General features: G+C 40.8%; 1 protein-coding gene across 5 annotated transcripts in view; it reads left to right on the top strand.

Moving 5' to 3' along the window:
• The window catches only part of LOC125454026 (von Willebrand factor D and EGF domain-containing protein-like), a 304,266-nt gene that overhangs the window by 39,702 nt on the left and 239,772 nt on the right, over positions 1-24,792 (top strand). For 4 of the 5 annotated variants that reach the window (XM_059647438.1, XM_059647437.1, XM_059647439.1 and 1 more), the window contains exons 2-3: positions 17,946-18,130; positions 20,960-21,194. The exons of the other annotated variant lie outside the window; for it this stretch is intronic. In XM_059647438.1, the coding sequence (XP_059503421.1) occupies positions 17,946-18,130; positions 20,960-21,194 (420 nt within the window). The remainder of the gene's footprint in view (positions 1-17,945; positions 18,131-20,959; positions 21,195-24,792) is intronic. 5 annotated transcript variants of the gene reach the window in all.

The raw sequence follows: 24,792 nt of genomic DNA, 5'->3' as shown, positions 1-24,792 counted from the left end.
CCATATGCCTACCTAACAGCTGCTTAAATGCCCCTAATGAAGCTGACTCCACCACTCTCTCTAGCAATGCATTCCACGCCCCTACCACTCTCTGAGTGAAGATCCTACCTCTGACGTCTCCCCGATATCTACCTCTTTTTACTTTAAAACTATGTCGCCTCATAAAAACTACCTCCACCCTAGGAAAGAGTCTCTGGCTGTCTACTCTATCTATACTTCTGATCATTTTGTATACCTCTATCAAATCACCTCTCATCTGTTGACGTTCTAAAGAGAAAAGCCCTAGCTCTCTCAGCCTTACCTCGTAAGACCTTTCCTCCATTCCAGGCAGCAACAAAATGGTAAATCTTCTCTGCACCTTTTCCAACGCTTCCACATCTTTCCTGTAATGAGGTGACCAGAACTGGATGCAATACTCCAGATGTGGCTGAACCAGGCTTTTGTATAGCTAGAGCATAACTTCTCAGCTGTTGAATTCAATCCCTCCATTAATGAAAGCCAACACATCATACACCTTCTTAACAACTCTATCCACCTGGGGGGCAGCTTTCAGGGTTTGCACTCCAGCGAAAACAATCCTAAATTAGTCAACCTCTACTCATATGGCAGTCCTGCCATTTCCAGAATCAGCCTGGTAAACCTTCACTGCAATCTCTCGAGAGCAAGGGAGTATCCTTCCTCAGAAGAGGAGACCAGAACTGCACAAATACTCCAGGTGTGGCCTCACCAAGGCCCTGTATAACTACAACAACAAGTCCCTGCTCCTGTACTCAAAACCTCTCGCAATGATGCCATTCTAACCCTCTCATAACACCCCACCAACATCCACATCCAAAGGATCATTAGCTGTCATTCTTTCACCTCTGGTGAGAATGTAACCACCAGACACTCATTCCCTTCCCCTCTATTGTCAGCATTCCGCCGGGACTGTTCCCTCTGGGACACCCTGGTCTATTCTCAATATTTGCCTGCAATCCCAGGCACCTTGTTATGCAATAGCAGAAGGTATAACATCAGTCTGTTTACCGTCACCACCTCACCACCCAAGGCTCCAGACATACTTTCCAGGTGATGTAGCAATCTATCTGCACTTGATTCAATCTAGTCTTCTGTATTCGCTGTTCACAGTGTGGTTTTCTGTATGCTGCAGAAATGAATCACAGACTGGATGATGTTCTGTCTGTAAACATCCCAAGCTTTCAGTTCCACTTTGACACATAGTGCTCCCGTTGCGAACATTCCTGTCTTGGGCCTGCTGAAGTGCTCCAGCCAGGCTCAGTGAAAGCTTGAAGAATAGTATTTCATCTGTCACTTGGGGACAGTGCAGCCTCTAGGAGTCAACAAACTTAATAATTAGACCAGTTATGTTGTTCTCCGAATCATTTGCGTAGATCATGAACAACAGAAGTCCCAGAACTGATCCCTGTGGAACACTACTAGTCACAGCCCTCCATTTTGAAAAGTATCCTTTTGTCCCTTTGTATCCTTTGCTCCACTTTGTCTCCTATGACTAAGCTAGTTCTGTATCCATTTTGCCAGCTTGCCCCTAATACCATGTGACTTCACCTTTTTGTACCAGTCTGCCATGAGGGACTTTGTCAAAAGCTTTACTGTTGTTCTTCATTCATCATCATCACCTCCTCAAAAATCTCAATCAAGTTAGTGAGGCATGACCTCCCCTGCACAAAACCATGCTGTTTATCGATAATCAGTCTGTTTACTTCTAATTGCCTATAGCTCTTGTCCCTGAGAATGTTTTCCAATAATTTTCCACCACCGAAGTGAGGCTCATAGGTCTGTAATTTCCTGGATTATCCCTGTTACCGTCCTTAAATAATGGGACAACATTAGCTATTCGCCAGTCCTCGGGGACCTCACCTGTGGCCAAGATGTCTGTCAATGTTCCAGCAATTTGTTCTCATCTCTCTCAATATTCTGGGATAAATACCATCAGGCCCCAGGGACTTATCATCTTAATACTTTTTAAGATGCAGAACACCGCTTCTTTTTTAATATCAACTTGGCTTAGAAACTCGACACTTCCATCCCTTATATCAGCCTCCAACAATTCCTTCTTTTTGGTGAACACTGATAGAAAGTATTTGTTTAGCACCTCATCTGGCTCCATACATACATTCCCTCCTTTTTCCTAGAGTGGCCCAACCCTTTCCCTAGTTACTTTCTTGCTTTGAATGTATGTATAAAAAGCCTTGGGATTCTCTATAATCCTGTTCACTAATTGTTTTTCATGACCTCTTTTTAGCCCCTCTACTTCATTCCTTAAGTTCTTTCCTACTTTCCTTCTATACTTCAAAGGCTTTGTTAGTTCCCATCCTCCTAGACCTTATGTCTGCTTCCTTTTTCTTACTGACCAAGGTCATAACATCCCTGGTCATTCAAGGTTCACATAATGTGTCATATTTATCTTTCATTCTGGCAGGAACGTGCTGCTGCTGAACACGTATCAACTGCTATTTGAAATGCTCCTACATGTCTGATGTGGATTTACCCTCAAACAGCCACACCAATCAACATTCTCCAGTTCCTGCCTGATGATGTTGTAGTTCACCTTCCCCCAGTTTAATACTTACACCCAAGGACTACTGTTATTTCTATCCATGGGTAACTTGAAACTCACGGTATTATTGTCACTACTGCTGAAATGCTCCCCGGCTGGAATGTCACTTACCTGGCCGGGCTCATTTCCCAAAAACTAGGTCTGGTATAACCCCTTTCCTGGCTTGACAGATTGCAAGCTGTGTCAAGAAACCCTCCTGAATGGCCCTTACAAATGCTGCTCCATCTAAGCGCGTAGCGCAAACTGGGTCCCGGTCAAAACAAGGGAAGTTAAAATCACCCATGACAAAAACCCTGCTGTTTTTACATCTTTTCAAAATCTGATAACATTCTCTCCACTGTTTTCTGCTGGCTGTTGGGAGGCCAGTAGTAAAGCCTCAACATTGTGACTTCACCTTTCCTATTCCTGATTTCTACCCACATGACCTTGCTGCACTAGTCCTCTGATGTATCCTCCCTCAGTACAGCTGAGATACTCCTTTTTTCAGTTATGCAATTCCCCAACCCCTTTGCCTTCCTTTCTATCACACCTGAAACATCCAAATCCTGGGACATTCCCCACTTTCAGTCAAGTCTTTGTAAGTGCAATAATGTCACAGTTCCAAGTACTAACCAATGCTCTGAGTTCATCTTCCTTGCATATTATACTTCTTGCATTGAAACACATGCGTAACTGACCACCTCGCCTGCTCTTTTCAATGGCATTTCCCTGCCTGTTCTTAGCCATGTTTGCCTTGTATGTCTCCGTCAATTTCTGCATCTATTGTCTTATTCTTCTGGGCCCTAACCCCCTGCCATACTGTTTTAAATCCTCCTCAACCACTCTACCAAGTAGCATCACCCACCAACTTTCAGTCCTGGTCCTACCCAGGTGTAATACATCCAGTTTGTACAGGTCCCCCTCCCCCGGAACTGGTTCCATGCCCCATGAATCTGAAAGCCTCCCCTTTCACCATCTTTTCAGCCACTTGTTCATCCTATATACCCTGCTGTTTCTACTCTGACTAGCTCGTGGTACTGGTAGTAATCCTGAGATAACTACCTCTTGAGGTCCTATATTTAAACTTCCCTCCTAGTTCTTTATATTCTGCTTTTAGGACCTCATCCTTTTTATTAACCTAATGTCATTTGTTCAAATGTGTATCATGACCACAGCCTGTTTGCTCTACCTCTCCAGAATGTCCTGCACTCGCTGCGAGACATCCAGGACCCTAACAGCAGTGACACAACACACCATTCTGGACTCTTGTTTGCTGCCACAGAAACATCTATTCTCCTTACGATTGAATCCTCTTTAGCTCTAACATTTCTATGCCTATATCTCCCTCATGGTGCCATGAATTTGGCAGCTGTTGTTATCCGCTGAGAGGCCATTCCCATCGATAGTATCTAAAATGGATCATGTCTAAGGAGTCTACGCTAGATAGCTTGGAGGCTGCCATGAAGTCCATATTCTTGAGAATTATCATGTTGCAGCTGCATTTGAGGGTGCAGTACTTTGTAGAGGTGGTTCCTAAAGGGATGAGTTGATAAGAGCTACCTTCTGCAACCTTAGCTGATGATGCCATTGCACAACCAGTTGACTGAGGCAGAGCATTGATATTATGCGGCTCATTCTTCAGTTAGGGTCATGGTGGAGTAGACTGAGGCCTCCTGAAGGTGAGGTTCCCCTGCTTGGATTTGTCTGAGGGGGTCTTGCAGTACAGTCTGTGCTGTGTAGTCTTAACATATGGTGTTCAGTTCAAACCGAGTAGGAACGAGGCGATACGATTGGGGCGGATGGGCTGGGAGAGCAGGAGCAAGAACAGGAGACAGATGAGGCCATTGAGCTAGAGGAATATCATCTTCTACATGATAGAGCATCTGGCACCATCACAATCCAGACAGGACTGATCTGACACACGGTTCCAGTAAATCCCAGCTGCATGCAGTGATCATTCATTGGCTGTAAAAGACAGCAGTCTGTATCTGTTCGAAGTGTCTAAGTGACAAATGGAGGTTCCGTTTTTCTCTTTTTTTGGTTCATTTTTGCTATTGCTGAATAAAAGTGAATGTTTTGCATTGTTTTCAAGGCTTCCTATATGGAATAGCCTCGCACTAAGCGATAGTAAGATATTGCGCTACAAGTTTGCATTATGCGAAGTGTAGCAGTTGATGTAGATGGAATGAATGGCTCCCGACTGGAATGTTGTACAGCTTGGAGCTTGAACAGTGATAGATGTAGGCACGTCCTGTTATACGCGCAATGGAATGAAAGCCATGCCATCCATCTGCCATAAGAAGCATTGGTTTATCACTGCAGCCGCACTACGTTCATGGTGAAGGTAAAATCTGGACTGCCAACGCTTGACCAGGTGCAAAGCAGGTTCAAATATGGCAACGGGGATCCTGGAATATCCCAGCAGTAGCCAGAATTTCTGCCAACGATGAGTGACAGAATAGGAGAGCAGGCTTCACAGGGGCATGGCACATAGTTATGAGATGAGTTTGGGATGATAGCATGTGAAAACTCACTAGGCCTTGGGGAGAGAAACCATCCATAAAAATTGTGAGAATTGACAAACGATTTTTGCCGAGATTCAATTCAGTGAGATTGTTTGTGACCTGGTAATTAATGGTCGAGAATATTACTACTGTACCATTAACCTTCTTGTTGTCCAATGTGTGTCTTCTGTAGACTATCTACAGTGGTATAAGTGCAGGTATGTTTGCACAGGCATCATTAGTAGTACATCAGGCAACGGGTTATGATACATCTGTAGCCTCTGAATGTTAGAGTAGAACGTCTTGTCGTCACCTAAAGACTGGCATCTATAGAATGGGTGGTGCCAATATAGCATGAACATTAATCCCTTCAGAACCATTACTTAATACTACAAATGCTTCCATTTTACATAAACCTGGTGCAGAACCACCATTACACTTGCATGCTGTTTGTTGAATCAGAGTTGGTAATATGACTTGATGGCAATGTTAGAGTCAGGGATATATGTTGAAGCACAAGTTTACAGGTTGTGGCAAAATCAAAAGGATTTATTGTATAAAATTGTAGCATAATATCAAAGAGGGGTGACAATCTAATCATTTGTTTCATCACTTGTTTGTGAATGCTTGAAGCAAATAATATGATTGTCTTTAAGGGAAGACTGGATAAACATTCAGTTGCTGATAGGGATGGTAACAGTGTATGGATGTTTCAAAAATTGTCACTTTTCAGGAAGTCAGTGTATTTTGCTGCCTCTGGGATAGATTGACGTTTTCAGTGAGAGGGTAATTGGGAAAATGGGGATGTTGATGGTTTGGATGATCTACTTGCCCCCCGTTACTGGGCTGTTAAGCTTCTTTAAGAGTCTGTTAAGGGTCATGTGTGGTTAGAATATGACTTTACATTCTTTATTTTGACCAACTGGAAAAGTCTGATGCTCATTACAATGTGCTGAGCTGCTGGACTCATTGTAGGGACAGTTAAAATGCTGTTTGTTAAAAACAGATGGATGATGGACCAAACAGCACTAGATGCAGCTCTGTACCTTACATTTGTTTGAATGGCTACTTGCTCAGTTCTCCAACTCCTGACCTCCTAACCAATGGCCTAGTGTAAAGTACAAGACAGCCATCACTCTTGAAAAGACCATACCTAGCTTTGCACCTTGCACCAGACACATGGTTTCTTTTCTCTGGTCAAACCTGTGTCTCTAATTGGGTGCCCAGCCCACTTTTTGTGGCCAATCAGGCCTTTTAAATGTAAATTTACAACAGAGTTGCTATAACGACACAGATTGAGGTCCGGATTTCACCCTGCTTCGATATCTGGCCACACCTGGTTATGCACTTAGAATTGGATAATCTCAACTGGATCAATCTTCACCTGCATTCTGTTCTTGGACTACACAAGGATGGGGAATTATTTGTCTCTTCAGCTGTAAGTCTACATTCTGCACTTTGTTCTGTAACCCAGTGCACTCAGGTAAGGTATGATTGGTCTGGTTAGCATGAAAGACAATGCTCTTCACTGTGTCTCAGTACATACTACAATAATCAATCAAATCGAATTTAAAAAAATCATAGAAATAGGAATTGACCATTGAGCCCCTCCAAACTTCTCTATTCTATTAGATATGATTGTACATCAATGCTGTTCAAACTTACTTAATATTCTTTGGCAATTTTTGCACTCTGGCAGATACTGAAGCTAAGTTAACTTTCCTCTTGCAATTGCCATTGGCTTCAAGCATATTTGTTTTCCATTTTGTTGAAGAATACTTGTTCAGCTTTTTTATGTCATGATTACCTCCAGTGCATGAGACTGTTCACTCTGATTACAAATTCCCTCCGCTAACAGCTTAAAAAAAACACTATCTGGACTCCAGGCTTTACGTATCGTCCTTTTCAGAATGATTATTTGGTTTTAGTGTTGAGCACAATCTGAATTAATTTAACTCACCAGTTCTGAGGACGGGTCATCGGACCCAAAATGTTAACTTGTTAACTTGTTTTTTTCCTCCACAGACGCTGGCAGACGTGCTGAGCTTTTCCAGCAACTTTGTGTTTGTGTTTAATTCAAGCTTATTATTCTGACTCGAGCCAGATGTTGTGGCATTCACAGCTTTCAAATTTTCTCAAGTTTTATTGGAAACTTTCAACTTAGAGATTCCATTTTGGAGGGGTACCCTTTAGCTTCCTACTCCAATGCTTGAACCTACCTTTAAAATTGTACTGTAACAGATTTTATGTTATCATTAATTTATGGATGAATAAATGACATTGTACAAAATAAATAGTGAATTATTGCTGCTTGGCCTGCTGTGTTCATCCAGCTCTACACCTTGTTATCTCACTAAATTATTACTCACCTTATCCAAACTCCAGTATTTCTACTTCTCTAGTAGAAGTTTCATATCTGAGCTGACTTTGAATATTTCACTTCCTCGGTGCTCATAAATGAACGATGGTTGTTGCTACAAACTTTGATAGATTTCATGTGGCACCTCCTTTTGTTTTTGAGGAAGCAGCCCCCAACTGTAAAGAATTCCAAGAAAGGTTGCCAGGCCAGAGAGCGAATTTTAATTTATAAAAAGTACATTCCCTTCTGACCATAATTCCTGTCAGAATCTTAGTGTGTTTACTTTGGAAGTTAGTTTGAGAGTGGAGGGAAAATATTAATCCATACCTTCAAAAATAAAAACAGAAATTACTGGAAAAGCTCAACAGGTGTGGGAGTATCTGTGGAGAGAATCAGAGTTAGCATTTCAGGTCCAGTAACTCTTCCTCAGAACTGGATTTAAACTTTTCTTGTGATTTGAATCCTCTATTAACATCACAAAAACAAATGATCTAGTCATTATCACATGGCTGTTTGTATGAGTTTGCTGGGTATAAATTAACTGCAACGCTTCCTACATTGCAGGGTGGGAACAGCCTAATGATATCACTAGACTGTTAATCAGGAGACTTAGGTAATGTTTCAGGGACCCGGGTTTGAATCCTGCCATTAAATTTGGTAAAAATCTGGAATTAATAGTCTAATGATGACGACGAACCCATTGCCATTTGTTGGAAAGACCCATCTGGTTTATTACGTTCTTTAGTGAAGGAAATTGCCATCCTTACCTGGTCTGATCTATGTGTGACTTCAGACCCACGGCAATGTGGTTGACTCTAAACTGCGCTCTGGGCAATTAGAGATGGGCAATAAATTCTGGCCTGGCCAGTGATGCTCTCATCCCACGAATGAACTTAAAAAAGTAACAACAGTGATGACACTTTAAAAGCATTTTATTGACTCTAATGTGCCTTGAGACTTTGGATAGTCATTAAACTTTCAGATCAATACAAGCCTTTCTTTTATGTGGACAGACTGTTAAAAATGCACACAAGCAAAAGAAAAGTTACTGAAGTTCACTCTTTTTCAAAGAAAAGGCACTTGATAGAATCTATCCTTTCCTCATCTGATAAAGTGAAGTTGCAATGTTGAGAAAAAATTATAAATTTTGTAATTTCCAAATCCAATGTGCTAGAAATTTCAGGATATAACTTTATAGTGTATTATTCTGTCCTATATTGTCTAGTTATCTTCCACACATAACAGTTGCATGGCTTCCAAAGCACAGGGCTATCTTGTTCACATGAGATTTTCATCATATCTGCATAAATCTAAATTCTAAATCTTGCTTTCCTCTTACAACTGTATGCAACTTGCAGGCTCAATAAGGAAAGCAAAATTCAGTCCTTATCATTTTTTAGCTTGATAACTTTTCAAATTTATTACCTTTAATCTCATGGCTAAGAATATAATTTGAGAAACTTGATTATATTTACATGACTGATGTCTTGCACTACTTGCACACAGTGCTGTTCTGACATGAATGCATGAAGGTCTGAATGATAGATACGGAAAGGTATAGTGTACAAGGGAGATGATGGATGTGAGATAAAATCTACAATCCCTGTATTAACTCTTAGTAGGCTCAAATTACCCAATCTCATTTCACTGTTACATTCAGAAAAAATAGGAGACTTTTACCCACCCCTTTGGGGTGTATTTTCAGATCCCAGAGCAAAAAAGGAAGTGTACTTCCAATATATTAAGGATGTTATTCACAAGCACTGGCATGGGTATTTGTTAAATGATGTTGATTAATATCTATCCAAGGGATATCCTTAAATGTTCTTCACACAGCTTCTGAAACTAATGCAGACGATTATCAGAAACACCATCTACATATTTATCCACCAATTTTCTTACATCTCCTGTGTTAGGTACTTCAGTTAAGCTTTTGTGTTTACCTCCTTTTTATTGCATTTGTTTTTAGGTTGCAACATGTCAATGCACATTACATTCACAGCACACCATGTCTGTTATAAACTACAATATTGCAGATAACTTTTGCGCCTTACAAATGCCAGGCTATGACCATCAACAATAAGAGACAATCTAACACCACCCGTTGACAGTCAATGGTGTTACCATCACTGGATCACTCACTATCAACACCCTGGAGTTTATCATTGACCAGACACTCATCTGGATTTATCACATAAACACAGTGGCTACAAGAGTAGATCAGAGGATAAGAATACTGTGGCGAGTAATTGACCTCCTGACACCCCAAAGCCTTTCCACTGTCTACAAGGAACGAGTCGGGAGTGTGATGGAATACTCCCCACTTGCCTGGATGAGTACAGCCCCAACAACACCCAAGTAGCTTGACACCATCCAGGACAAAGCAGCCTGCTTGATTGGCACCACATCCACAATCATTCACTCCCTCCACCATCGACGCTTAGTAGCAGCAGTGTGTACTATCTACAAGATGCACTGCGAAAATTCACCAAAGATCTTCAGGCAGCACCTTCCAAACCAACAACTACTTCCATCCAGAATAACAAAGGCAGCAGACATATAGGAACACTACCACCTTCAAATTCTCCTCCAAGCCTCTCATCCCCGTGACTTTGAAATATACTGCTGTTCCTTCGCTGTCACTGGGTAAAAATCCTGGAACTCCCTTCCTAATGTCGTTGTGGGTCAACCTACAGCAGATGGACTGCAGTGGTTCGGCCCATCCAGCGATGTTCACATCCACTTCCCCCAAATGAATACATAAAAAAAACTATTTGTGCTGATGTGTTTCTAACAGTTAATACATTTATTTTCCATATTGCAATTATATTTCTTCATGGTTGACATTTTTCTCCAAACATATTTCACTGCAGAAAAAAATCCACACAGTCAAATGTCATCACAAAAGAATTCTCCAAGATATTTCATTGGAGTCACATTAAACTCACTTTAGGATTAACTAGCTAAATAGATAATTCATCTACAATTCCTCATTGAAATGAGCAAATTCTTAACTCCAGCAGTTATCCCATTCTTTCTCTTAATTTCTTTTCACTGCCCAAGCTGTGCTTCTGAATATTCTGGACTCCCTGTATATCTGTTCTCCTGATATAACACAATCACCACCAGATCAGCTGGCACTCCTATGTTTTGAGCTTGATGTATAGAAACAAAATGTAACCGTGCAAGACCCTGTATTTGACGTGTGTACACTTTCTCAAAAAAATTGCACTTCATAGAAAAGAACTTTAACATTTTTAAAAGTGCTTCACGTTTGCTGAGGTAATTGCAATCTTTTTAAATTCACTCTCAGGATGTGGGCGTCATGGCTGGGGCAGCGTTTATTGCCCACAGGGCATTTAACAGTCACCTACATTGCTGCAGGTTTGGAGTCACATATAGACCAGAACAGGACCTCTAGCTTCTCTTGTGAGGCCATGATGGCAGTCACTGTTAATAACCTCTCCACCTCACTCCTGTAACCTACCATACCCTCTGATGCAGTCCTGCCCAGTACTCCACCTTATATCTTGTGTTTCCCATGGTTACTATCATTGTCCTCACCCCAGCACATAGGTTCTACACCCCCAGCCTTGATTATGCTGTCCATTTTTTTCAGATGATAGCTCCTATCCCTCCATTTCTCCCACTTCCTGGCATCCTCCTCAGTTACTGTATTTATCGTAGACCTCTGCACAGCTTCAAGCAGCCCCTAAATATGACTGCCCACAATGTGACCACTGTCTTCACAGCTTCCTAACTGACGATGTGAGATTCCTTGACTATTGTTCCCAGAAGTTCCGGTTTGACCGTTGTCTGCTCCCTCGACTGTAGTCAAACATATAGCTTGACCATGAACAGTCAAACAGAAAACTGACTCCTCGTGATTTTTGTGAGAAATCTTTGCATGGCCCACATGTTCAGGCCCCTATTAAATTTGCCCATGAGACATAAAAGTCTGAATGTTCTGGTTGTGTTATGTAAATATTAAGTAAGGACAGATTCAAAGTTTAAATGTAATTTTGGGCTCCTCACAACAGGAAGGATGTAGAAACAATGGATGTGGAGAACACATTGACTAAGAAGCTGTCTTGTATCAGGAAACACAAAAATGAGGAAAGCATTAGAACACAAGAGATTATGACATGATTTGAATGAGCAGTTTAAAATTACAAGTTGTAGTTCAGGATAGTTGAAAATGGACTAATTCGAGTGTGGTTGAGCAGCCAGAAATAAGGGGACATAGAAATAAAATGAAATGTAAGAGATGCAGAGCAGAAAGAAGTGTTTTTACGCTGAGAACTATGAGGCTATGGAATGTGCAACTTGAGATAGTAAACAGAACAGAAATCATAGGGATAATTTAAGCCTAACCTGATGACATCAGTTGAAACCTGCATCACCCCTTCATGATTTGTTGGTGCGTTGTGAAATCGAGTGGCATATTAAGCCATTCACTCCTATGCATTTCCCACCCATTGATTTTGGTTGAAATTTTTCAACTCAACCGTTAAAAATAGGTAGATGTGGGCTGGATGCTAATGGGGGCGTGGTAGGGAGGTGGTGGTGGTGGGGAGTGGGGTGGAGTAAGCAAGGTGAAGGCTGTGCCGGTTGTCAAAGGAATATGGAAATGGGGTGGGCTGGTATAATTTGACTAGTGTTCACCAATTGTATAAGCAGAACACAGAATAGTTAAGCTATGGTACCTTTATTCCATATTGTAATTTCTGAGCAGCGTAAAGAACTTGGCTAATATTTCACGCAGTCTATATTCACAACATGATTGTGAGAACCTTTTAAGATGTCAGTCTCACATGCAGGCTTACGGATATAATTAGTGGTCTGCATCTTAGTTTACAAGCTGAGCAGAAGTACACGTGCTGATCATGTTTAACAATGCACCCTCACTTTTGACAATGGAGCCTTTGGACCTTTTGATCTATCAATAAGCAGAGTGCGGAGGCAGACTGGCAAAGTGCAACAAAAGCAAAGCTGTGGTCTGTCTTCAGTTTGTTGACATGCAGAGTTACGAAATATCCCTGTCACTCATTCTGAGCACTACTCAGTTTTTTCCGTTGTCCCTCCCCCAATACCACCCATGGGTGAACATTGTCAGGCATCTGGGGTCCAGACAGGGTGAGCGTTGCTGGAGATGCAGAGGACTCTTTTTAAACTTTATCCATTGTTCATCACTGTTGCATACCTGAGATTAACAGAGGGAGGAGAAGATGGATTAGGAAGTGTAGAGCATGATGCCCATCTCTGATGCTAAGATCAGCTTAGTGAATGTTAAGAGCTGATGTAGGCCTTTAGCCCCTCGTGCCTGGACCAGATCAATGTTCAGTGGTCATGCCATATCCAACTGTGAGTCAACATCCTCGTGCTCGATGCTGAGGGACCCTAGCAGATCAGTGGCTGGAATTTTAAGCCAGAAGTGGACCAGTGATCCAATTCAGCATCTTTCTGAGACCCACAGCATCACAGACTCCAATTGTTGACCAGTTTGATATACTCTGTGTGCAATCTAGGAATGACTGAAGGTAGTAGATACAGCAATACCTATAGACCCTGACAACATCTGACAAACCTGTGCTCCTGATCTAGCTGAACTCTTGGCCAAGCTGTTCCAGCACAGGTACAACATTGGCATTGACCCAATGATGGGGAGAATTACCCAGTTATGTTTTGTATGTGAAAAGCAAGACAAATCCAACTTGGCCAATTATGTCTCCATCAATCTACTGTCAATCATTAGCAAAGTGATGCAGGTGTCTTTGGTAGTGCAGGAGTTATACAGCAATGACCTGTTCGATCAGGACCATTGCACTCAGAACCTCATTACAGTCATGAACAAAAGAGCTAAATTCTAGAGTTGACAAGAGAGTTGATTGCCCATGACATCAAAACTGTAGTTGGCTGAGTGTGTCATCAAGGAGCCCTAAGAAAACAAGGGTCCACGGAAATTAGAAATTCTCAATGAAAATGAGAAATGTTTTGGTCATTGGAGGATTATTGGCCCCATGACTTCTCTGTTGTAATTCTCCCAAGCAGTGACCTAGGCTGAAACTTCTGGACTCTGCAGGTCTGGCAACATCTGTGGAGAGAAAGCAAGGTCAATATTTTGGGTCCGGTGACCCTTCTTCAAAACTGATTGCACTAGGAAAATATGGTATAAGTGCTGAAAACAGGAGTTGGGTTGGGATGGAGGGGGTGGTAAGGGAGTAAACAATAGGTGGAGATGGAGACCAGAGAGAACAGAGGTTGGGTAGACAAAGGGATAGATAGTTCTGAGCCATGGAGAAAGGAAGAAAAGTAATAATAAAGAGCATTAGTGGGACACAGTGGCTTCTTTCATCACAGCCAGCCCAATATGTTGACGTAGCCAGGGTTGTGGAGATGGGTAAAGAATACGAAGTGTTCAGGCCCTAAAATTATTGAACTTGATTTTGATTGGTGTTCCATGTTTGTGTTTCTTTTTCTGAAATTTCTTCACTTGCTTCAGCAATGATCTTCCCTTCATCACAATTTCAGAAATGTGGATTTTTGCTATGATTGAACAATGCTCAGTACCATTTGCAACTACTCAGACTCTTAAGCAGCCTGTGACTGGATACAACAAGAGTTTGACAACAGTCATGATTGGCACAAGAAGTAACATTCAATGTGAGTATTTCCAATAGGAGAGAATTTGACCATGTCTCCCGACATTTAACAGGGTTATTGTCAATCATTTTCCCACCATCAGCATCTTGGTGAAATTGAATTGATTCGCCCATATAAATAGATGACTGAAAGATGCTGAGAAATTTGTGGCATCTAACTCACCTCCGGACTTCCCACAGTCTTCCTTTCATTGGCAAATACAAGTCAGAAGTGCAATGGAATACTGTGCACTCAACTGGAAGAGTGTGATCCTAGTGATATTCAAGAGGATCAACAACATGCTGCTTGACCAGTGGCATCCCATCCACCATCTTAAACAACTCACTTCTTCCATCACTGACACCAGTATGGACCATATATGAGATGTGTTGCAGTAATGTTCCTGAGCTGCCCCGATAGCCTGTATCAGACTCTGCGATCTCTACCATCTAAAGGAGCTGTAGACACGTGAGAACAACACCACTTTAAAGTTCCCCTCCAAGTTACACACCACCCTGACTTTGAACAATACCACTAATACTTCTTTGCAACTGGATCAAAATTGTGGAACTCACTCCCTGACATCTCATGCGTGTTCCAACACCACATAGACAGCAGTGGCTCATGCTGGCTCATGCAGTTTGCTTAGGAAAACTTTCTCTAGGACAATTAGAAATGGGGAATAAATGCTGGTTTCTGATCACATTCCTATTGTCTGAATAAATACTCTTAGAAATGTGGAGCGTTCACCTAGCTTCATCTTATTGTCATGACTAGGGATCATTTATAATTTGATCTGACAGGATTTGTTGTCATGAATTATGCATTTCTGATTGGAAGTCAAGTTCAAGATTCTTGAAGGTTAATCCTGAAGGATGCACTTTCTTTGCTGTTAACTCGTGAGAGGAAGATTGCCTGATGTCATGAGACAAAAAGGAGATTGTTACATTAATGAGTTCACCCGCAGAGTTAATGAAGCTGTTATCCATAACCATCTGGGACAGCAGATAATTTGTTATCTCATTTCTGACTTCCAGTAGGCATTCAAACATGAGATGGTTAGAGAAACTCTGTTCATGCATACGAAGCACGATGTAATTGGTGAACAATATGGAGTTTTCTGGTTGGAGCTCATATACAGGAAGGTGATAGCTGGGTAGAATGTACACTGTTTTGGCCAAGTTACAGACCCAAGTCAAGGGTCAAAATTCATAGATTTTCTGTTGAGGGGTTGCAGGAGGAAATAAGACACATGGTAAAGCTGTGAAAATATGAAACATTTGAAATCTTTTGCAAATGACAAAGCCTTGCATGAAAATTGCTGGAACAATTTGTCAGATTTCAACCTTGGCTGTCCAGAAACAGAACCATATATAGGGTACAAATAAGACAGCTTAGCAGCAATTGCTTTTTCATAGGTTATGGGAAATATTATAGAGAATGGAAACACCCTAATATTGACTGCTCAGCTCAAACATACGCTGTAAACGTTTTGAGGTTACATTGATCTCTATCTAGAGCACTCATCAGCTGCATCTTTCAGAGAATTGAAACAATCCTTGTGACGATTTCAGTATATCGTTTGTTTGATTTTTAAAAAAATTCTATATGCTTCGATACTCTGTTAAAAAATGAAAACATCCCGGACAAAATGGCCTACTTGTTTGACATCTCAACTGCCACATAAAATATTGACTCCCTTCACTCCTGACAGCAGTACCTCCATCTATAAGATGTACTGCAGTAATTTGTCATTGCTGTTGACATGGCTGTCATCAGAATATGTGAAAGGAAAAGCCAGCTAGTCCACTAAGCCTCCTCTCCTACAGACTGTGACCTCATCCAAGCCCATCCCTCACTTGCCTGGAAAAGGGAAAAAGAAATCAGTGCAAAGCTTTTAGCCAGTTTAAGGGAAAGAAAAGCTCTAGGAATTTTTTTTTTCCCTCAACTTTCATTTGTGATCTGAGCTCGACCACAGTGACAGACTTTCTGTAGGAGGCCATTGCAAGTTGGTGAGATCTCTCTTGCAAACAGGAAAGACTTGGCTCTTGATATTGAAAGACTCTCCAAAGGCTTGAGAACATTGGGGGTTAATTGACCAATTATCTTACAATGCCTCTTTTCCCTTGTGTTTAATTATTATTTTCTCTATGATGTAGGGCAGTTGACTTTTTTTTTCACCAGCACCTCGAGTTATCGAATCATACAGCATGGAAGCAGATCCTTTGGCCCAACCTTTCTGCAGAGTGAACTCAGTGTCATGTGTAAGAAAGACATTTGTCTGGAATGCAAAAAGTTAACTTTGTGTATATTTGAAATTTTAACAAGCTTCACAAAGTAATTTCAATGGAAGCATTTTCTGGAAACTTCCTCAGACTGCCCAAAAATGATCAGGGTTAGGTAAACTTCACTCTAAGTGAATTTGTGATGTTATGGCTATACTTACATTTTTATTTAGATTGAAAGTGCAAAGCCATGCTTCTGTTCTGTACGCCCTTTTGTAGTGTAGAACTATCAGGGGAAGGTAAGCCTTGACCCCTTTTCACAGCTGTCAGCTGCCATATTCTGAAATTTAAAAGTCCCCGAATCGCAACCAGCCATTTATGACAGGATGCTGTTAAATGATAAGTATATAAGGCATGCGAGAGGTTAGGCTGCCAAATGGGCACGATGCCAGGGTGCCTAAGGTGTAAGGTGCCAGATGCAGGCTGACAAAGGGGCCAGGTAAGCGATGCAGTGCTGTGGGTAGGTCCTTGTTGGTAGGACCAATCTAACTCAGTGTGTGCAGGGGAAGCTAGGTGTCTTATCAGGGTGATGTGGGCATGGAGTCCTGGGAATGAGGCTGTGGAGCCCAAGTGGGGGAAGGAATGAGGCTGTGGAGCCCAAGTGGGGGAAGGAATGAGCTCAGATGAAAGGGAACTGATTCCTTTGTTGCGTGAAGTGGGTTCTGATTGTGGAACAGGGGTGGGCAAGTTGGAGTGGTGAGTAACAGAGATCAGGCTAGGAGCAGGTGAAGGGGTGTTAGGTGTATTGCATCCTGGGCTGTCGGGTCACAGGTGGGAGTGCAAATGGACTGGAGACGGTGTAGTTGATTGTGTGTGAAGTAAATATGGTGTCGGTTGACTAGTTACTCGGGCTGTTGCATTACGTATTTAATAGTCTAACTTCTCATGAGTAACTGCTTACTTAATTTCATTGGAACCGTTAAAACTCTCAGATTTTAATGAAGATTTTTAGAGGTTATGAGGGATAGTCAAATTGCCCAGCAGAATCTTCAACTTCCCAGACAATTCCTACTGTGTCGACTATGATGGGGATTCTGCAACATCCCCACACTCATCTCCTATTACTGGAATAGCGATTGCCTGACCAGTGGAAAATTCAGGCCCCTGTTCTCATGAATGTCTTGAATGGCAATTTTGGAGCTGCACTGTCAGATGCCTGTATGTTAGTCAATTGCTTTACCTTTCACCTTGATAAAACACTTGGGTTAAGTGAAAGCAATGTAAAATGGGGGAATTTAATGTCACCTCTGTTCAGGGTCTCGACCCGAAACATCAGCTTTCCTGCACCTCTGCAGCTTGGCCTGCTGTGTTCATCCAGCTCTACACCTTGTTATCTCTGTTATTGTCGGAGCAGTTTGGGAAAGATGGTAAAACTATGATTAATAGTAATATTTAGTTATGACATAGTGTGTTCTTATAAGTGCATTTATTTCATTAACACTGGTTGTGCTTATTGGTCAACGCCTGACATGAAAAGACTTTATCATCTGCTTCAGTTAACAAGTTTTGATTGTAATTTTTCATGCTGGATATGCTGTTGGAAGAGCAGTGGAACAAATTTCTTCTCATTGCTATTTTGTAATTTCAATTTCCTCTAGCCCCAGAATGCTACCCCGGAGGATATCACATTCTTCAGAACTCTCAGCGCAGCATTCACTTTGATTCAATTGAGCTACAGCAGTTTGCAATCCAGGACCTGATATGTGATCATTCCCTGACACCGGGATGGTACCGCTTCATGATTGGAGATCAGCCAGCAGAAATGCCAACCAAATGTATTGAAGTTAGTAGTATGTGTAACATTTGTTTTCTAAGCATAGCCTAAACATAAATGCAATATAGAAAGTGAATTGTAGAAATTTATCCAAACTGTTTGCATTATTTAACCGTTCATGTTTAGTAACTTTGAACATTGTAGGTGAAACATGGACAGATTGAAAAATTAGTTGGAGAACATTGCCTTCCTATCAGACAGCCAACTTGCACTTCCATTTATTAATTTAGTTAGGTGCTCAGTTTGCTGGATGGCTGGTTTGTGATGCACAGCCTTGCCAAAGCATGGGTTCAATTCCTGATCTGCTGAGGTTACCTTGAGGGACTCTCCTTCTCATCCTCTCCCCTCACCTGAGGCATGGTAACCCTCGGGTTAAATCACCACCAGTCATCTCTGTCTAAGGAAAGATTTGCTATTAGGTGACTCAGTCTTACCTTGTCAGTTTGGGAAGGTTTTGTAACAGGCATTTGATTTTCCTGTTTGATTTTTCTCTCTTCATTCAACCTTAGCATACCTCCACCTGGCAGAGTTGGAAGTACACCCTACCAAGCTTCCTGATTCTGTTATCTGGTCCAGTTCCAATTCTCGGGATTAGGAAGAGCATCTGAGTATCTTTGGGTCAGCATGGACAAGATGGGCCAAATAGTCCCCTTCTGTGCTGTATCATTTCTATGCTTCTCTTTGAACTGTTTTTTCAACTATGATGGGAAAAATATGACAGTCTCCCAATTACGTATTTAAGCTGTCTTTGCGTTCCAACAACAATTTGTCAAAGCTTTCTCGACATTGTTTTGTAGCTTCAGCTTCTTTCAAAAAGACATATACATAATTACAAGGAAGTTATAAATATTTTAACAGATTTATGTTTTAATTAGTCAGCCTGGAAGGTTTTATTTGTGAGGCTTTCAACATTTAATTATGTAGCAACTTATAACAACCACAGTAATAACTTGCATTCAATTAGGGCTTTTAAAATAATAAAAAGTTCCAATGAACTTTGCACGAGCATAATCAGAATCACTTAAGGCACTATAAGGGCAGGTAGAGGTAAGAGGTAAGGAGCATCTTATAAGAGTTGATGAAAGCTAGATAAACAGTTGAATGCATGGTCACCACTAGTGAGTATGGAGATCTTGGAAGTTGAGAGGGCTGGAGGAGATTAAGTTTGTGACGATAATGAGGGGTGAGATCACACAGACATTTGGAAGCTGAGACATTGTCTTTTAAATTTGACAAATTAAGCCAAGCCAGTTTAGGCAGGTGAACACATTGGTGCCAAGCGAATGGCATTTAGTGTGTGAGGATATTGATAGCAGAGTGGTAGATGAGTTGAAATTTGTGCAGAGCGAAATGGGGCAGAATGGTCAGAGATTGCTTGAAAAGACCAGCCACATTGAAACAAAGTCAAAAATGAGGTTTTGAACAGTAGCTGAAATTAAGTAAGACTTGAGATGGAGCATTATGTGGATTGGAAGCTCACTTTGGTGTTAGATGAGATGGCAAGGAAGCAAATGGTCTGCTGTGAGTATGAGAATTGCCTTCCAATAAATTATGTAATCTGACAAAAATTCGACCAAATTATTTATTTATTTATGGAGTATTGACTCTTCAAAATCCTATGTTTTCAGAGAACTTGTAAAAGTTAGCTGTTTGGAGAGAAGTCTTTGGCAGAGTTAATATCCGGACTAGATGAGTAACACTTGCTGATTCCACAGTTTCCAATTCAGTAAACATAATCAACAAAATAGATGATGACCTTCTCTTGTCCTCGTATATCCGATGTCAGTGGGAGTTGTGAGGTGGAAATTGCTCTCCAATTTCTGTAAGAATGGGTAAAAAATAAATTTGAATCTGCTTCACTTGTTAGAGTAGATAGCTTGGACAAGTCTGTGTGACTGCATCTGTGCTCAGATTCCAAAACTATGTAGAATGGTTAAACTCTATCTAATCTTTAAAAATATGTTATAATAACCTGAGTTGAAAAGCTGTACAACAAAAGACTTTGTGGAATATTAATAAAATTGTCATCCTAGTAAATTGAACATGCCAGTTTTTACTATAGAGCTATAATTTTAGACTTAGTAGATCCTTATTATAGAATCAGTACCATGGAAAACAACATGCTAAATGCTGTTAAGAGATGTGTTACGAAAGGCTTTTGCCTTGCACTCATCCGAAAGGATGTAAGAATGCCAAATTGCAAAGGCAGCAAAAGTTTATGCAGCATGGGAGAAGGGTGCTGATTGGCTAGTAAGGTGACTTTGATTGCTCTTCATTTGTGGAATTGAAATAACCAGCATACTGTCATTGCTTGTGAAACTTAGAACATAATGTCTAACAACAGATAAGATTCGGTGATTGAACAACGCTTGCTAAATACTCCTGATTGTGACGTGATTTACACTAACATCCAATTGAAGATAATCATTTGGGCTCAGAATATAACTCACTGATGCTTGCTGGTATCTACATATATTCATATACTAGAATCTGTCCTCTGTATGATGAAGTAAAATGTCCTGGCGTTGTGTATTTTTCAGTTTTATGAGGGGCAGGTGTTCCCTGCCATCCAACACCTTCACCAATCTGCAAATTAGCAGTTATCATTTTTTTTCTAATGAGTTTAAGGTGTTCCCCACTTGAAAATTTGCTGTTCTTGCAGATGTCCTGCGAATGCAAGATGATAAGTTTCAATTAACTTGAAGTTTTTTTTAGCAACAAATTGTTCATACGTTGTAAATTACTTGAGTGTATTACAGTTCAAAAAGTTATTTCAAGAGCATATACTGTCTAAGTTGTAACTTTGAACCTTGATTGTAACAATTTCTATGAATTCAGATGAATAAATGTGGCACACAAGCTCCAGTTTGGCTTTCTCTTGAAGACTCCAACTCGTTGCCTCGCCCTGGTGAAGTAAAGAAACTTACAGCCTGTGCTACGTGGCAGTTCTTCATGGGCAGCATCAAAGACTGCTGTTTATTTCGGATCCCTGTATCTCTCAGGAACTGTGGGTCATTCTTTGTTTATTACCTTCAGCCTACTCAGGGATGCATGGGCTACTGTGCTACTGAAGGTTAGTAGATAAGTTATCAAAGTTTTTAACCTGTTCAGTACTGACTATCCAGTATAGATTTTTAAAAGTACATATTTGAAGATCTAATTGCAATTTGGTATCTTAGATGTTTCTAAGATATAATTAACTTTTTAAGATATAACCACACATAACCTCACATAAAGTAATTTAGTTGAACCAAAACTCTTATTTTAGAGCATGTCTGAAGTGTCTGAAAGAGAGTCAGACTACTGGGATCAATATTCGGACAATGATATTCATCTGCCACATGCTAAATCATAGTAAAGAAGGCCACTAGATGAATCATTAACCTTAGAATCTATCTCCAAGGCAAGGCCTGTATATTATCAAATCAATATTTGACTTGTCATGCCGTCTTCCTTGAAGCAGTTCAGACTGTGTTATCATCTTAAGCTTCCAAATTCCCATAAGGATCTACACACCGTATATCCTTTCAGGTGAACATGAAAGATGTGGGAAAAGAACAGGGGATTTGTAACAAACAAAAGAATTTTCTGGAAAAACTCAGCAGGTCTGGCAGTATCTGTGGAGAGAGAAAAACTGAGTTAATATTTTGAGTGTGGGTGAACTTTATTTGGAACTTTTCCCGGGTGTACTGGCCAATATTTATCTTTGGTATCAGTATCAGTTTATACAGATATTACCTAATCATTGTCCATTGGCCTGTGTGGAAACTTGCTGTTACATGTATTACATCAGTGACTTAAATCCTGAAAGCACTTTGGGATGACTGGAAAAGTACTTATTCTCTCTTTTTCTGGCTCTTTCTTAGCAATGATCAAAGATGAAGCCACGTAACAAAATTTAGAACTAATAATGACCTATTAACCACAGAAAATAATGAAAAATAAATAAACATTGAGTATGCAGATAATTAACTGATGGCATAGGAAGAAAAAGAGCAGCAGTAGGCCATTCAGCCCTTTGAGCCTACTCCACAATTCAGTAGCCTGTTCCTGCTCTTCCCCCGTATTCTTTGATCCCTTTGGCTCCAAGTGCGATTTCGAATATCTAAATTATGCAAAATTTTGGCCTAAATTGCTTAACTCCACAGGCTCACACTGTCTAGTTGAAGAAATTTCTCCTCATCTGAGTCCTAAATGATTCACCTCATGCCCTTATACTGTGACTCCTGGTTCCGCCATCAAGAACGTCTTTCCTAAGTTAATTGAGTAAATAGACAAGTCTTATAAGGGCATTTCAGTGACTCCAAAGTATTTATCCTATAAGGCCGTAATTGCGTTCTTGTATGACATGACTCTATAGAAAAATCACCACAGGAAATCACGTTATGCAGAAATCACGATAGAAAATTGTTATCCCTGTACAGCAGAAAGTCTGCATTATCCAAATAGCATTCACTTTTCATCAATCGTGTTATGGCCAATTCACGTTAACGAGACGTGTGATAGCAGACATGCCTGCAATTCAGCATTTGTTACGTGCTAATTTATATTAATTTACAATTGAGAGTAATATCTAAAATTGCTGTCTCACGATTTGACTCTTTTTAGATGACTGATAATTTAACACTATTACAGAGGCTGTCTTTTGACTAGTTTTATAGACTGTTCGAAATCAGATTGCTTGTACGTTACCAGTGTCACTAGACTTTCCAAGCAGTGTCTATTGTACATGAGCACACTTTGAAGTACCTTGCGTTAGGTACCTCTCGTGAGAGCATGTATACATTGACCAGTTTATAAAAGTATGAAGACCGCACAGATAATTACCTTAATTTAATGGAACTGGGGACATTTTGAAGCCCAAGGTTTCAGCTAATGCTTTCACATGTTGAACTGATTCTGCAGCAGTAAATATCCTACAAGTGATAATTGACTACTTACAATTTAGTTGCCATTTGATTTTTTTTTGCTTTTTCTTCAATTTCTATGAATGTTATTGCTTTTTCCACTTGAGTGGTGATGTAAATGCCAATAGAAATGGCGAGCTAGCTCCTTCAGGGCTTTTTGCTGATTTTGGGCTTTTGCATATGCCAGTTGCTTCTGGACATGGTATACTGGTAAATAGAGCGAAAAGACTGGAAAGAGGCTACATGCAGCAGGGCAAACTGCTGGGTGAAGTACAAAAGAGAGTTTAGATTAGATTAGATTCCCTACAGTGTGGAAACAGGCCCTTCGGCCCAACAAGTCCACACTGCTCCTTGAAGTATCCCACCCAGACCCATCCCTCTATCACCCTCACACCCCTGAACACTATGGGCAATTTAGCATGGCCGATCCACCTAGCCTGTACATCTTTGGACTGTGGGAGGAAACTGGAGCACCTGGAGGAAACCCACGCAGACACCGGGAGAATGTGCAAACTCCACACAGTTGTCTGAGGCGGGAATCGATCCCGGGTCCCTGGCGCTGTGAGGCTGCAGTGCTAACCACTGAGCCACCGTGCTGCCCTTAGTTGTCTGAAGGAGGACATTACTGTCTGGGGTTTTCAGGGATCAGTTCTCTGACCTGAATTTTTTTATTCTCATTGCCTGAATTTTAGCAAGGAACAATATGCCAGTTCTTTGTGTTCTATTTTGCAGCCGCAACTTTAATATCAGAGCAGCTGCTAGGCATGAGCCACATTCTCACTAGCTGTAGGATAGCTGTAGCATTGAACTTTTATACGTCAGAAGTTCTTTAAGCTGGAACTGGAGATATTTGCAGTACTTTGTATTTCACCATCCATTGTTACTTAAGAGAAGGGTACTCAGTCTGAGCAAACTACATTTCCTTGTCTCTTTCCCAAGAGTAATAGACAGGGGAAGCATGTAGCTTTATTAAGATTGCAGGTCTTGATATGTTGCAGAGTGTTATAGACTGTATGCACATTCCTATGCATGTGCCTCATACCAACTTTACCCTGTATGGGAATTAGAAGGGATTCCAATCTCTCTATGTCTAGCTGGTGTGTGACCATGCACAGAGAATCCTATCTTCAATGTCCAGTATCTTGACAGCTGTTATGATATCTTCATTTTACAGAAGTGTATTATGTCTACTATATTTAAACCGGTACAGTTACTGTGAAGCTGGTTATTGGGTGATAAGAATGTTTGCTGACCAAAACCTGATGACTAAGGTACACAAACCATGCTCATGTGGGTAACATATAGCAATATAAATCCTAGTACAAAACAAAATGTGATAAAGCAAGGTGTTTCAATAATACTTCCACTACTTGGACGGCTCTTGAGACCCTACAGAAGAGTAGGGTCTCAAAATTCGGTGCATCAGTGATGGTTGTGCAATGTATTTGGTTGCCGTGGTTGTCATGATTATATAACTGGTAGTGAAAGAAAACTATGAGCTGTGAATGTGAGGCTTGCAGCAGAGCTAAGACTGAGAGGATGAGGGAAACACCACAACGTTGGGTATGAGTTCTGATTAATAGAGATTTGTTATTAAAAAAAACTTTATTGAATGGGTTGAAGGTTTTTTGTTACAATAAAAGATTCAAGTGACTGAAATAACAGGTTTCAAAATATCTGAACATTTCCATTAAACCATCTGGCAATTTACAAAATCATCAGCAACGAACTGGGCTGGCTGAACAATTAAACAACATCAGAGAT

This window comes from Stegostoma tigrinum, chromosome 7 (assembly GCF_030684315.1).
Source record: "Stegostoma tigrinum isolate sSteTig4 chromosome 7, sSteTig4.hap1, whole genome shotgun sequence".
Taxonomy (NCBI): domain Eukaryota; kingdom Metazoa; phylum Chordata; class Chondrichthyes; order Orectolobiformes; family Stegostomatidae; genus Stegostoma; species Stegostoma tigrinum.
This window is presented reverse-complemented; position numbering and strand designations above follow the sequence as displayed.